The sequence below is a fragment of the Eutrema salsugineum genome, unplaced genomic scaffold (assembly GCF_000478725.1).
Source record: "Eutrema salsugineum unplaced genomic scaffold, Eutsalg1_0 scaffold_13, whole genome shotgun sequence".
In the NCBI taxonomy this organism is placed as follows: domain Eukaryota; kingdom Viridiplantae; phylum Streptophyta; class Magnoliopsida; order Brassicales; family Brassicaceae; genus Eutrema; species Eutrema salsugineum.
Genome location: NW_006256885.1, coordinates 437,435 through 452,126, shown reverse-complemented (window position 1 = coordinate 452,126; position 14,692 = coordinate 437,435). Strand labels below are relative to the sequence as shown.

At 38.6% G+C, this 14,692-nt stretch overlaps 2 protein-coding genes across 2 annotated transcripts; one reads left to right on the top strand and one right to left on the bottom strand.

Moving 5' to 3' along the window:
- Positions 1 to 11,482: 11,482 nt before the first annotated feature.
- LOC18025059 (putative F-box protein At3g23260) lies at positions 11,483 to 12,610 on the top strand. Its single transcript, XM_024159161.1, has one exon. It carries the CDS (start codon positions 11,483 to 11,485, stop codon positions 12,608 to 12,610), a length of 1,128 nt encoding a protein of 375 aa, XP_024014929.1.
- Positions 12,611 to 13,578: 968 nt separating this feature from the next.
- LOC18025058 lies at positions 13,579 to 14,193 on the bottom strand. Its single transcript, XM_006405994.1, has one exon. The coding sequence runs from the start codon at positions 14,191 to 14,193 to the stop codon at positions 13,579 to 13,581; it is 615 nt and encodes a 204-aa protein (XP_006406057.1).
- Positions 14,194 to 14,692: the final 499 nt, after the last annotated feature.

Genomic DNA, 14,692 nt, shown 5'->3' with positions numbered 1-14,692 from the left:
ATATGTTAACGATGTGTATGTTATCCAGTTAACGATAACGATAGGTATGTTATCTAGTAGAATGTTAACAATATCTTAATGAGGTTTGGTGTAAGGTTTATTATGAATGTGTTTACTGTTTACCTTATATGTTTATGGTTATCTGATTATTTACTCCAATGGATAACGTTGTTAACGACCAACTGTTATCGATAACTTCATTTTAGTTAGGATTCATAGTTGAAGATATTGTGTTTAGTGTTTTTGTGATAGGTTTATATTGACTAAGTTTGGGTTCACCGTTAAGAGATTAGGTTTTAGATTTAAATTATAATGCTATAGTGTTTTATATTAACGATTTATCGTTTAAGGTTTAGTGTTTAGAGTCTGATTTTAGAGTTTATTGTTTACTGTTATGTTTATATGTTAATGGTAATCTTATTAGTTAGTCCTATGGATAACTACGTTAACGGTACACAATTATCGACCATTTTATTAAGTTAGGGACCATCCTTGATATGTTAGGTTTATTGACAATTGTATTAAGTTAGATAACTATGTTAACGACTAACTACGTTAACGAGATATTGTTATAGGGTCCACACTTGAAGATTGTGTTTAGTGAATTGGGGATATGGTTTATATTGATTACATTGGAGTTCACTGTTGAGAAATTAGGTTTTAGATTAAAGTTATATTGTTATACTGTTTTTGGTTTATGGTTTATCGCTTATGGTTTAGTGTTTAGGGTCTGGTATAAGAATTATTGTTTACCGTTTTGTTTATATGTTAATGATATTTAGTCCTACGAATAACTACGTTAACAGTACACAGTTATCGTCTATTTTTATTAAGTTAGAGACTGCCTTTGATATGTTAGGTTTATCGATAATTGTATTAAATTAGATAACGTAGTTAACGGATAATTACGTTAACGAGATACTCTTTTCTCTTTGTAAAAATTTGGAGATGTAAAAATAATTTGGAGATGTAAAAATTTTTTAAGTTGTTATTTCGTTTATCAATGTTTGTTATCTGTTTTTCACCTCACAATAATATGATACACCAAATCATTTTGCAAGCGTTGGGAGTTGTTATCTATGCTATCTATGCATCCTTTTGACGAGCATTTAATGCTCCCCTACTGAATTTTTTTGTTGTCAGCTGCAAGTTGGAATGACGTAATGAGAGATAGGGATAAAGTGGTAAAGAAAATTACATGTGTCAGTTGCTAACTAATTTTGGATTATCTTTTGGTATATACCTTATTATTTAGTCAACTTTTGGCTCTGAGCCAAATCACCCTTACAAATTTATCCCTCAAGAATCTCTCAATTCTCAGCTACATAAAATATTTTAATAATCTTAAGTCAAAAAAAAAAAACAAAAGGAAGGTAGAAAAATAAGCTTATCCAATACATTAAGTAAATCTAATGTAATAAATACATAAATTAAGTGCTTTTTTTCCTTAAAGTTAAATTACATGTATCAAATGATGGTAACATGAGAAATCATGCTAAACAGCTAGTTAGTTTAGTGTGTGTGCGAGTAAGTGAGCACACTTACAAAATCAAGTAACAAAGAAGCAAGGAAGCAGAGAAACAAGTTAAACAAAGAATCTATGAACTAAACAGAGAAATCAAAGAAGCAGAGAAAAACAATGCACTAAACAAAGGAATCATCAAAGAAGCAAAGAAACAAGCAATGCACTAAACAGGGGCAAAAAGAAGCTAAGAAGCAAGCAATGCACTAAACATAGGAATCAAAGAAGCCAACAATGCACTAAAACAGAGAAATTAAAAAAGCAAAGATGCAAGCAAGTAGAGCATGTAAGGAAGTAATCAAGAAAACAAGGAAGCAAAAAAAAAAAAACAGCAATGAAGTAAACAAAAAGAAGCAAAGAAGAAAGAAAGTAAAACAGGTCAAGCATGTAAGCAAAGATGCAATATAGGAAGCAATGAATAAAGCATATAATTGAAGAAGAAAATATGCATAAATGCATATACATGTATAGATGAATTTATGCATGAATGTATATGCATGTATAGATGAATTTATGCATGAATGTATATAGATGAATGTATGCATGAATGCGTATGCATGTATAGATTAATGCATGAATGAATGAAATGAAAGGCATGAGTCCTTTTCTATTGGATACCTTCCACAAATAGGTTCCTTGATCCGGTCCACTACACAAACTCCGAGATCATGGAAAGTTCTTGCGACTTCATTTTAGAAATCTGACACAACTTCATGAATTCCGCTATCACTAGAAGCAGATAACTAACAATCAGAAAGGAATAAAAAGGAAAAACTGTTCAGAACAACTGGTCCAGTGGAATGAGAGGACATCAAAGCGGCTTTCCATTAACTATAAGTCAAAAAGTAAAGATGCAATTGTGTTGTTTCATAGAAGTCTATAAATATGTGTATTACTGTTGGTCTAATGGGGAGGTCAAAGAGGTGAGGTATTCTGAATTGCTTCGACAACCTGCAGCCAGAGACGTAGTTTCATAAGTTATCTATATGTGTGCTGCATATACATGTGGCTATTGTAGTTTTTTTTTGTTTCATCCATTAGAATTAAGAGTGCCATAAGTCCAGCTACATGAGAACATGAACCTTTCTCAAAAGGGTAGAAACGTTTCCCATCAGCGTCGAAATGGCACATATTCTTCACAACAGCAACACAAGGCATCTAATCCATAAAACCAAACAGGAAATAAATCTCGGAGTTTGTTCATATCTGTTGTTGCAAAGTAGAGAAAGAAAAACAAGTTCTTCACAAGATCCATATAAGCAAAAAAGAAAGAAGATATTCATGATAAAACTTGGGATAGGAAAAAGACCTTTAGCTTTGAGAAGATTTGTACACATTTAGCAACATCGATAAAGGCCAGCTTTTGAGGTGTGGTCACAATTACAGCTGCTGTTAATGGTACAACCTGAGTTATTTATATTCATATTTTTGCATTAGCTTCATCATGAATGATTAAAGAATGCACTCAAAACAAACTACAAATCTTATAAATAGTTAAGATGAATAAGATCCGTGTCGTGCCTAGACTAATATAATCTTAAGCTGAGACTATCATAAGTTTAAAAGACTAGAATGAAACAAAATATTTGTGCAACAGTTGGTCATGAGTTTGATCATTTGTCTAATTTTACTAAACTATATAAAATAATAATTATGTGAAAATATTATTCTTCCAAAATATTATGAACTCAAATATTCAAACATATGCTAAATAGATTTGTGCCCAAATCAATACTCAAAATAGTCTAATGTTTGAATATTAGTTTGGTTTATCCAGTTTTTAATTTAGGTATGTAAGAAAATTCATCTATAAATGAATCTTAATAAGTCTTTGTAGTAAATCAAATTATGGTGTTCGTTGGATGAAAAACTCAATAACTCTTTAAAATTTCACAACTGTATTTTATGAACCAATTTTTTGTGTGTATAGTTTTCGTCTTATGCTTAGTTAAAGTTACTCAATATTAATTATTAGCAACATAACAAACATCACAAACCGACCAAAGTAACTTTGATTAAATATAATTTTATTATATTGAACTAGACCAAAACTAGCTCAGTTTTAAGATTTGAATGAACTAGTCAATATATAGGTAATCTCAAATTGTAATTTAGAATATATAAGTTTTTCATTTACTTTGAATAAATGTATGCTATAACGATATATAACTAGGTTACGTGAACTCATATATATAACGATATAATGAGATGTTCAAGGTGTCCAGTCTCTCACGAAAACCCTAAACATGATTAAAAGGCAAATTGTTTGTCACGTTTTGAGATCTGATCTATACGGCACTAGCATTTTGTTCTGATCTAATTTGTGTGAGTGTAGATACAGGTAGAGACACAACGGTTGAAGTGATACACAACCTTGTTTTTGTTCACTTTTCCGTTGTAGATATACTATAAATCTGATAGTATTTGCATAAAATTTTAGAAACTGAATTCATGTTAGTTTTATAAATTATTACATCAGTATAAATTCCAACAATTTCTCCTCTGAGAAAAACGCCAAGTATTCGATCACACTGCAATATCACATCTCAACTAGGGTTTCGTTTTGACAAATTTTCTTTTAAGATATTTTTCCTTTTTTTTTTGAATGAATGTTAAATTTTTATTCAAGCAAAAAAAAAATAGCATGTCTACATCAAAGTGCGAGCATACGCCTTTTGATGAGAGGGATACTTTTGTTCGTGGCTTCGGCTTGTATGTTGGATCGATATTGAGCTTGTGACAAGCGATTTGTGGATCGATCCCGGGCATATCCTCTACTGACCATGCAAAGGTGGATGAGTGTTGTTTCAGGAAGTGAACGAGTGTATCGCGGATACTTGGGTCGAGTTCGGCGCCGATGCCGACTTGGCGCTCTGGCCTTAGTTCGTCGATGCAGACTTGAGTAATTGACTCTTGCTTGGGTTTCGTTTTCTGGACAATGAGCTCGGTCGTTGGACCTTGCGAACTGATGACGCAGGCTTGGTTGGCCGAACGAAGCTTGCATTCGTTTATGTAGCACGATCGGGCGACGGCTTGGTTACCTCGGAGAGTGTAAACACCGTCGGGAGTCGGGAATTTCAGGCATTGATGGTACGTAGAGGCAACTGCCTTCATCGCGTGTAGCAACGGTGTGCCGAGAATAGCGTTGTAGATCGCTGGTTTGTCAAGGATGAGGAACTGGATGATCTTCGCAACTCTAGCGAGGTAGATCGGGATTTTGACTGTGCCGACCGTCATGCAGCGTTCGCCATCGAACCCCGTGAGTGGTTCGTTAAAGGGCTCAATTTTGTTTGATGGTATATTGAGCTGATCAAGCGCGTCTTTGAAGATAATGTTGACCGAGCTGCCTGTATTGATAAGAATGCGACTAACTTCAACATCGTCGAGAAGAAGTTCGACGACGAGGGCGTCATTGTGTGGTTTGTGCAACCCGATTGTGTCGGCTTCTGTGAATATCAAAGGGGTTCCCTTCGGCGGATCGTGCAGGAGTTTAGGCGCGGTGGCGGCCAATCTACTGTATTCCTTGATGGCCCGAACCGAATAGTTATAGGCTTCTATAGCTCCCATAATCATGTTGACGCGCTTCCTTGCTTTGGGAGTGTGGTTTTCTGGCGCACGGTCGTCACGGTTGCATTTCGGTTGCTCGTGTAAACCAGGTTGATTCGGTGGAGGTGGCGGTAGAGCTGGTAAAGCTGGTGGAGCTGGTGGATCTTTAGCGACGGCGTTCTCAGGTGGTATGTTATTCGGTCGAGGTGACTTGCTTCTTGGAGCGGTTGAACGACGGAGATCGTCAAGCGAGATTTGTCCTTTTCGATACTGTGCGAGCAGGTATTCCCGTAGATGTCTGCAGTTTTCGGTGCTATGTCCTTTACGGTTATGGAATTCGCAGAACAATGACTCGTCTTGATCTTCTTCACTGCGGATCCACTTATTATTCCACTGTTTGGTCGGTTGCTGGATGGCATTAGCGTAGAACTTCTTGCGATTCTCGTACCCTCTACTATAGCCCGATTGTGGTTCATTAGTGGCGGCCTTTGGACGTTCGGTCTGCTTTGCCGAATAGTTCCGCTCATAGGCTGCCTCTTCTTCTTCTTCGGCGATGTATGTATTAGCTCGGTGTAATGCGTCCTCCAAGGTCTGCGGGGGGTTGTGCGTGATCGCGCTCCGGAAGCTTGTTTTTATTCGAGTTCCTTTCTGGAGACATAAGAGAGCGGCTTCGTCGCTGATCGTGCAGTTGGCGACGATTGTCTTAAAGCGTTGAATAAAGTCACAGAGGCTCTCGCTTGCTCCTTGGGCTATCTGCCATAGCTCGGAGTTCTTGGTGTTCTGTCCGATGAACATTGAGAAATGTTTAACAAAGGCCGTCGTCAGCTCCTTATAGTTATTTATTGAGTTCGCCTCGAGTCGTGAGAACCAGTCGAGAGCTATTCCTCCTAGACTCTCGACAAACAGCTGGCACTGGACCGCATCCCTCTCCTCGGCGGATCTGAACTGGTATCGATTCATGCAGATTCCAAACGATGTAAAAAAATGCCGGGGATCGGTATTGCCTTCATAGATCTTGATCTTGAGTTTCTCCATGTGTTTGACAGGCGTTCCCGCTAAGCGCGGCGTAAAAAGTCTCTTTTGTGTTTCCTGAATGACGCGCTCGATCTCCGTAGCTGCGCTCGTTTCTTGGTGAATTTTCGAAGTGATCTCGTGAAGTTGTGCCTTCATTGCTTTGAACTCGGCATCGCGACTTAGATCTGGTGGTGCTGGAGCGTTTGCCGATCCGACAGCAGTGGATCGCATAGTTCCGGCTGGGTCGCCGTCAGTATTATGGTCGTCAATGATGTTCCGAACTCGAAGGGGAGTCCGTGCATGACTGAGCTCGGCGATCTGTGTCGCCATCTGACTGAGGCGTTCTTCGCTCCTTTTGTGGATAGCTTCGAACTGAGTGTTGAACACTTGGAGCAATAGTTCAGTTCCAAAACCTCCTACGGCTGCGGGAGTTTGGCCGGCTTCTGCTGCAGCGTTTTCCCCAGCGGTTCCTCTTGTCTGCTCTGCGGGGGCTCGGATGTTGCCGTTCCCTTGGCCGAGAGGGTTTTCTTCCTCATGGACGTTGGCTTGGTCTGTCATAGCTGATTCAATCTCTCCGAAATCCGATCTAAAACTGAATATTTCTGTTAAGCCCCCTACCTGGGGCGCCAATTGTTGATATGTGAATATCGACAAGGGACAAAACAGTAACTTAGATCGAAAATTCGGGTTTTGTTAGATCGGTTGAGAATACAATTGAGTTCGTTTATATGAAGATAACAAACGAACTAAGACTTAGAAAATTAAGAAGCTAATGAATGCCTTGAGCTCTCAATCTCTAAGCCTCTCGGGAATTCCTTGCGTCTTCTGCTGTCGATTCCTCTTCCTTTATATATGTCTTCTAAGTCGGTCTTCGTGAGTCTTCTCTGCGATATGGGACCGAGAAGACTTTCCTTTTCTCTCGGTCTTTTTCCTTTTCTCATGGTAGTTTCCTTTCTTCTCATTAGTTTCCTTTTTCTACTCGAAAACTTTCTATTTTCCTCCGAACTCAGAGAACTTCTCGGTTCCTTTGAGAAGTTTCTGACCGACTTCGGCTCGTTGGGCTACGTTCAGCCCAAGAACTCACTCGGCCTAATATTCCCGGTACATTTCCTTCGTAAATCGGGTTTACGTCGTGCCGATCTCGGTTTGTACCGGAGAAAACCGGAGGTGCGGTTTTCACCTCCAACAGAGACGTATAGTCTAAAGTTCTCATCTTCTTGGTGAGGAGTGGTAAGCCAAGATATCTAACTGGGAGCTCATCAAAAGCAAAAGCAAACCTCTGGGATAGGAGAGTTTTAACAGAATCTGAAACTCTTTCCAGGTACACAGTAGATTTCTCCAAGCTAATCTTTAAATCAGACATCTTGGAGAATTCATCAAAGACCTTTTAAATTCCCTCTATTGATCTTAAAGTACCATCAGAGAAGATCATTAAATCATCTGCAAAGCATAGGTGAGTGAGATCTATGTTCGAACATTTAGGATGAAAACCAAACTTGTTTTGACTTGCTGCTTTGTCCAACATTGCAGAGAGTACATTCATGCGTATAACAAACAGGTATGGGGAGAGAGAGCAATCTTGCCTTAAACCTCATGAACTACCAAAATATCCAGCTAGCTCCCCATTCACCTAGACTGAGAATGAGGCAGTGGATATATAAAGTCTGATCCAGTGGATAAATTCTTCAGGAAAGTTTAAAGCTTCTAAGATGTTCAGAAGTCAGAAGGAAACTCCATTGAACAGAATGAAAGGCTTTAGAGATATCAATCTTCAGAGCACACTGAGATGAGATTGAGCTAGAAGTAGATTCTCTATTAGAAGCCTGACTTGCACAAATGCATATTGATTAGGAGCTATAAACCGTGGGAGGGTTTGCTTCAGCCGGTTTGCCAATATTTCAGAAATAATCTTGTAAAGAACATTGCAACAAGCAATGGGTCTATAATCTTTCATATGCTTAGCTCTTTCTTTCTTTGGTATTAAAACAAGAATTGTAGAATTGAATCCTTTAGGAAGAAATCCTTCAATAAAAAAAGACTATATACCAACAACAAGATCTTTTCTAATAATTGGCCAGCTTTCTTTGAAGAATTCAACAGTATAACCATCAGGATCTGGGGATTTATTTGCAGCCATAGCAAACAAAACTTCCTTCATCTCTATTTCGTAGACACTCCTTGTCAGCTGCAGTTGCTCCTCTGAAGTACAACGATATGTCAATAAGTCGCTCAGCTCCTCTACACTGGTGGTTTGAAAGTTCTCTTGAGCATGGTTCAGAAAAGATTTAAAATGGTTTACTGCCCTCTCCTTTATTTCATTCTGTTCTGTGATAAACTCTATTATTTTTGTCTCCAAAATTCATCCAGTGCAGCTTTTCCTTTTGCTGCAAGTAACGTTCTTCAATAGAAGCATTCTTCTCCCACTGATCGAAAGCTGCATTTTCAGCTTGCTGAGAACTCTCCGATGGCGCTAGTAAATTCTGCTCTTGTGTGGCACAAAGCAGATCAAAATCCTCCTTAACTTGCTTCGAAATACCACTCAGTGTCTCCCTAGAGATTCGCCTCACAATAGGCTTAAGATTCTTCAGCTTTTTAGAAAATCTGAACAGAGCAGAGGTGGAGTGATATAAAGGAGGAGTAGAACCCCAAAACTCCTGCAATTCACTCTTGAACCTCGGCATGGCTGCAATAACATTGGAGAACTTAAACGGTCTCGTTGGTTTTGAGTTGTTAGGTCTCACGTGAAACCCGCATCTCAAGTGGTCCGAACAACCACCTCCTTCAAACACAGAATAAGAATGCCTGTAATAATGTAACCAGTGATCATTTACCAGAAGTCTATCGAGTTTTCTGCATATCAATACTTTAGTTCTTTTGTTACTCCAGGTAAAGGTAGAACCATGATAGCCCATATCAGTTAGAGTACCATTACGAACAGTAGCTCTGAAGTCTTCTATGCCAACATGAAAATCAGAGATTGCATTTGGAGGAAAATATTCATCTCTAGACAAAATCTCATTAAAATCTCCCATAACCATCCATTGCATCCTACCATAGACTGGAGATGTAAAATGGTTTCTCAAATCACTCCATAGCTCTTTCCTCTCCTCCATGAAGTTAGATCTGTATACGAAAGTACACAGGAATTTCTCTTCTTCACTCGGTAATTTCACCAAAACTGTAACCAACTGACTACTCCTGTAAACCGACGTTAGACGAACTGACTTCCTCCAAACAACCTAGATCCGACCGAGTCTATGATGCTCATAGTTATTTAGGAATGACTATCCCGGAAACACTCGTGCAACAATATCCTCTTTTGATTCTTTAACTCTTGTCTCCAAAACACCACCAAACCAGAAATCATTTTCACGACACCAACTACTCAGAACTTTTTGTTTTTTCTTTTTATTCAAACCTCTAACATTCCAAAAGAAAACTGACATTAATGATTGTTTCTTTTGGGTTTAGACTTTTTCCTCTTTCCGGAGCTCCTTGGAGGAGACACCATTGGCCCTGAATTCGGTTTTGTGAGTAGATTTTGATCCCTTCAGGAGAAATACTCTGCCTCCCACTGTTGCATTTGTCTTGTCTTCCCTCTTGTCTACCGCGTCAACATGTGCGGACATTGAGTTGGGAATCACTTCTGTATACTCCCCATCTTCTAACTCATCATCCTCTGTCTCACCTAGCTTCTCTTTTCTCGCAAGAGAAGCAAATCATGAACTTAACACTGTTTTCTCAGATTCTACTGTGCCTATATGAGATGAAAGTTTTCAATTTTAGTTTGTTTGTGAGCTATCTTTGCCCGCGATTTCACCTTTTCCCAAATTTTCTCCTTAGTACCTTGATTTATATTCATCTCAGCGGCCGGATTTTGTCTGCTTTCTTTTCAACATGGTCCTTTGTTGGAGTATTGAGAACCGGTGTGGCTCCCTTTTCCCCAACAATCGATGTTTGTGGCTCCATTCGCATTTCACTGGTCTTTCTTGCAGGAGAGGTAACCTTTATCTGGGAACTAGGTGTTAACCTCTATTCTCTTTGTATGATCACTTTGTCGCCCGGAGAAGCTTGACATTTGGCTGATACATGTCCCCACTTCATGCAGGAGTTGCATTTAGGTGATAACCAAGGAAAATCGTAATGCACTACAATATTAACACCCTTTTGTGACTTGAAACTGAAGCACTCTGAGTGCTTCTTTTTCATATCAACCTCGATAAAAATCTTTGCTTCTTCAAAGCTTTTGGCCCATAAAGTACCAGGATGCAGCTTCTTTGGCACCCCAAAGGACTGGTTAAGAAGCTCAAACCTTTCATTAGAACATTTCTCTCGGGACATTCCTCAAAACAGCCTACATGGGGATTATCGTCACCTCCGGTTGAGCTTCCTCAACTAGAGGGCTCCATTTAGGCATTATCATCGGGATGTTTTTGATGCTCCACATCCCTCTCCTCAAGACGATAATTCCGCACTGCAGCATCTAAAATTTTGAATTATATCGTAGTGTCGTCGACAACAAAAACATCTATTTTTATAGATTTTTTTCCCGAGAGATCAAATCTTATTAACCGTCATGTGTATCAGCCCAACGTGTGGAGCTTTAGAAACGAATTTTCCGGCTATGCAATCCTCCCAGAGTGGGGTGCATTCTCGAACACACTGTCAGGCACTTGGATCGTCCCCATGCCGTCAACTTCTTCAACAACAACATCGTATTTGTGCAGTCTACTTTCCTCCAAAGCAACTGAGGCCCATGATTTCTTCCCTTCTCTCCTTTCCCACTTCTCCTTCTACAATACCGTGACTCTGAGCAGAATCATCAACCGAATCAGATTGATGAGATCCCTGTGAGACACTGTTATGACTTTTTGAAACACTTTCCTTAGGAGGCAAGGCAGAGCTATCAACTTGGTTTTCTGACACATGTGCTTCAACTGGTTCCTCCGCCACCTGAACCCTACTCTCCTCCACCCTCACCTCTTCACCCACCAATGGTGTGGTCACCGATTCCAGCACCGCCATGGTGGAAAGCCCTAGATTGGGCTAAGCTTTTTCAAAACCCTTAATCACTTTTTGGGTCGCCTCTTTGCTGACGTGGCAAAAATCTTTAAAAAGCTGTGGAACTTCTCTTTCTTCCTTTTTTTTACCTGTTTCCTAAAACTATTATTAATTTTTACTACCTTTTTTCAGTATCGTAATTGCATAACTTTTAAAATTAAAATAGAAAATAGAGAGATATTATAGATACAATTTATTAGGTTTTAGGTCTTTCTCCGGCTTTCTCTTTCTCTCCATCAGTCCACCGCTCTCCATCTTTCGCTTTAATTCTCTGATTATATATAACGCATAGATTGTGATTTTAATTTTGAATAGCAAAGTTATTCAACCAAAGTCACTATGGAGAGGATAAACATTCCGGCGGAGTTGGTAGAGGAGATACTCTCTAGGGTTTCGGCTAAATCTCTAGCACGATTCCGGTCCACATGCAAAGGTTGGAGAGCTTTATTGAAAAGTGGGAGCTTTGCTGAGAGGCAGTCTTCTAAAGCACCAAAGGAGTCTCTGATTATTATGTTGATGGATTTTAGGGTTTACTTAGTGAGGATCAATCTTGATGGAATTCACAACAACCTTGCACCGACTTTTAAGTATCAACTATACTTTGAAGATCCCCTTTTTGACTCTTTACAAGTCGATATACGTAGGGTTTTTCACTGTGACGGCTTATTGCTATGCACCACTAGAGACAATAGGCTTGTGGTTTGGAATCCATGTTTAGGAGAAACCAAGTGGATTAAACCCACTAATAGCTACGACTACTCCGATAACTATGCTCTCGGTTACGAAAACCAATCTTCCTGCAAGAAACACAAAATATTGATGATGTATCCTGGATGCCATTATTACCATTCAGGTATCTACGATGTGTTCGAACTCTATGACTTTGCCTCTGATTCTTGGAAGGAACTTGATGTGCCTACTAAATGGCGCTTACGATATAGTTCGTATGATCAAGATGGCATGTCTCTTAAGGGAAATACTTATTGGCTTGCTAATGATTATACTAATGATTTCTTACTACGTTTTGACTTTTCATTAGAGATATTTTCAAGTATAGCTCTTCCTCATTGTTTTCCATTTATGGTTAAGGAAATATCGGTGGTTAGAGAAGATCAGCTTTTTCTGTTAACTACGGATTCCGTGAATCCAGCAGATTCACATGTATGGGTGGCAACTAGCACCGGGTCAGACATGTCATGGAGCAAGTTCCAAACATTGAAAGCCAATCTTGAGGGTTATAACTCTGGGCTGAGTTTTTTGCCAGAGGAGCAGTACAAATTTCTTCTAGTGTGCTACAATGACTACTCGAGCGACAACAAAATATTACACATTGTAGGAGAAAATGAACACATACGAGTGGATCTTGGTGGAAGAAACTCTAAATGCATATTCTCAGTTCTCAATTATGTTCCAAGTTTAGCTCAAATCCAACAAGCAAAAGGAAGGCACCAAGGACGTGACTTGTAATTGTCACACTAATTTATGCAGTATTTATCTGATTTTAATCCAAGTCTCTTCTGCTTGTTTTCTTTAAGAACTTTCATATTGTTTCAGTTTCAAGATTTTTCTTGGTTTTATTTTCCGAGGACTAACTTTCACTATATCCGGAGGCGGAGGACTATTTCAAACCTATTTTGTAGAGAGATTATGCTTCCCGAATATTTATTGTAAATTGTTTACTCAAATTTGAATATGCAAACAAACAAAAAACATATTGATGGCTCATCTCATCCAATATGTATCTATGCATAGTTGCTGAAATAAACTTGATGTAGTCGTTTGTTCCGTTACCACTATATTAGCCTGAAACATGTATAAAAAACACTTTTAATTTTCTCTTGGGAGACTCTCTGCAATAACCTACGAACCAAAATTAGAAACACAACCAATGATTAGGCAAAAAAGAAGAAAATTCTTACTTTCATAAGAGAAGTTTGTAGTTTTACATTAAGAGCTAGTTTCTTAAGCTTGTTCGTTGCTCTGGAGTTGCGTCATCCAAATATCTCTTGCAAATCATCTTGCAAAGTTCTTCTGAACTATGTCCCAAGTTTAGCTCAAATCCAATAAGGTCCACTTGTTGGGGAAGACAAAAGGAAAGCACCAAGCATGTGACTTGTAATTTTCAATCATACTAGTTTATGCATTATCTAGCCACCCAAGTCTCCTTTTCTTGTTTTCTTTAAGAACATTCATATCGTTTCAGGTTTAAGATTTTCTCTGGTTTGCTCCCGGTTTTATCATTCCTTTTCAACATGCAGTTTCAATTTTCCGACGACCGACTTTCACTATATTCCTAAGGCTACAAGCGTCAAATATAATTGTTTCAACAAAAATAAAATGAAAATATGAAAGCATAAAGATTACAAAAAATCAATCAATCGCTACAAAAGAATCAATCGTCAAGTAGAAAACAAAGGGAAGACGAATAAATGGGATCATGCACTTCGTTTTAACCTTTCTTGGAACTCAAGAAAAGATATCTCTTTCTCCATTCTCATCCCCTCTCTAAACTTATATATGAACTCGTCGGCTCTTTCGTCCACCCTAAGGTGTGGCGATGCAGCCACCACTCTCCTCCAAGCAACTTCTATCGAATCAACAATCTCCTGCGGCCCCTCTTCTTCTTCTTTTTTCTTCTTTCGTCCCAAAATTTTCTCCTCTCTATTGATCTTCCCCTGCCTCCATCGTTGGCTTTGGTATTCGCAGATTTGCCAGTAGTTACTCTCATTATGCCTTTTAATACACTTTGTTTTGGCGAAAGAACGAGAGAAGAATTCCAGGAACCGAGACCCTTGTCTCCGGCCATGGCTATGACTATGACTATAGATATAGTCGTTGTTGAAATGAGTTCGAGAAATAGAGTTTTGAAGGTACCTTGTCTTGAAAGGAATGATGAGACGGTGAGAGATGACACGGAGGAGACGATAAGTCGAATCTCTGATTGATGCAGCAATCTCTAGGTCTCTAAATTTGGATCTGATCTTCTTAGTGAATCGCTTCCATGTCCGTTTGGCCACATTTTTCTTCTTGCTAAAGCACAAAAGAGCCATTAAATAAAACAAAAATCTTCGAATATCTTTTGTTTGTTTTCTTACAGAGTATCACAGTATTGAGGGAAGATTAGTCTTTGATATAGAAGGATCTGATAACTAAGATTTGTACTAACGTAGGCTAATTTATTCTCTTCATATATATCATACATATATATGTAACCATTACCGGTCCGTATCATACATATATATGTAACCATTACCGGTCCGTATTTCAATGAAAGACTAATAATATATGCTTCCCATTATCTGTCACCACCTCTCTAACAATTGATACTTTACTTGAAGGTGATAATAATAGACCTTCGTTGTTTGTTAAATTACTAAAATGGCATTGCTTTGGGATAAAGAAGGGAATAGAAAGTGGGGTTGTCTTAGCTTCTTTGGGATGGCAAAGATGGGATTCTAGCTAAAAAGTATAACTTGTTGGCAATTTATTATGAGCCTCTTAGCAAAAAAAAATTATAGATAAATTATGAACCAAACCAACTTTCGGTTG

Coding starts and splice junctions, on each gene's coding strand:
- LOC18025059 (XM_024159161.1), top strand. CDS start 11,483: ATGGAGAGGATAAACATTCCGGCGGAGTTGGTAGAGGAGATACTCTCT.
- LOC18025058 (XM_006405994.1), bottom strand. CDS start 14,193: ATGGCTCTTTTGTGCTTTAGCAAGAAGAAAAATGTGGCCAAACGGACA.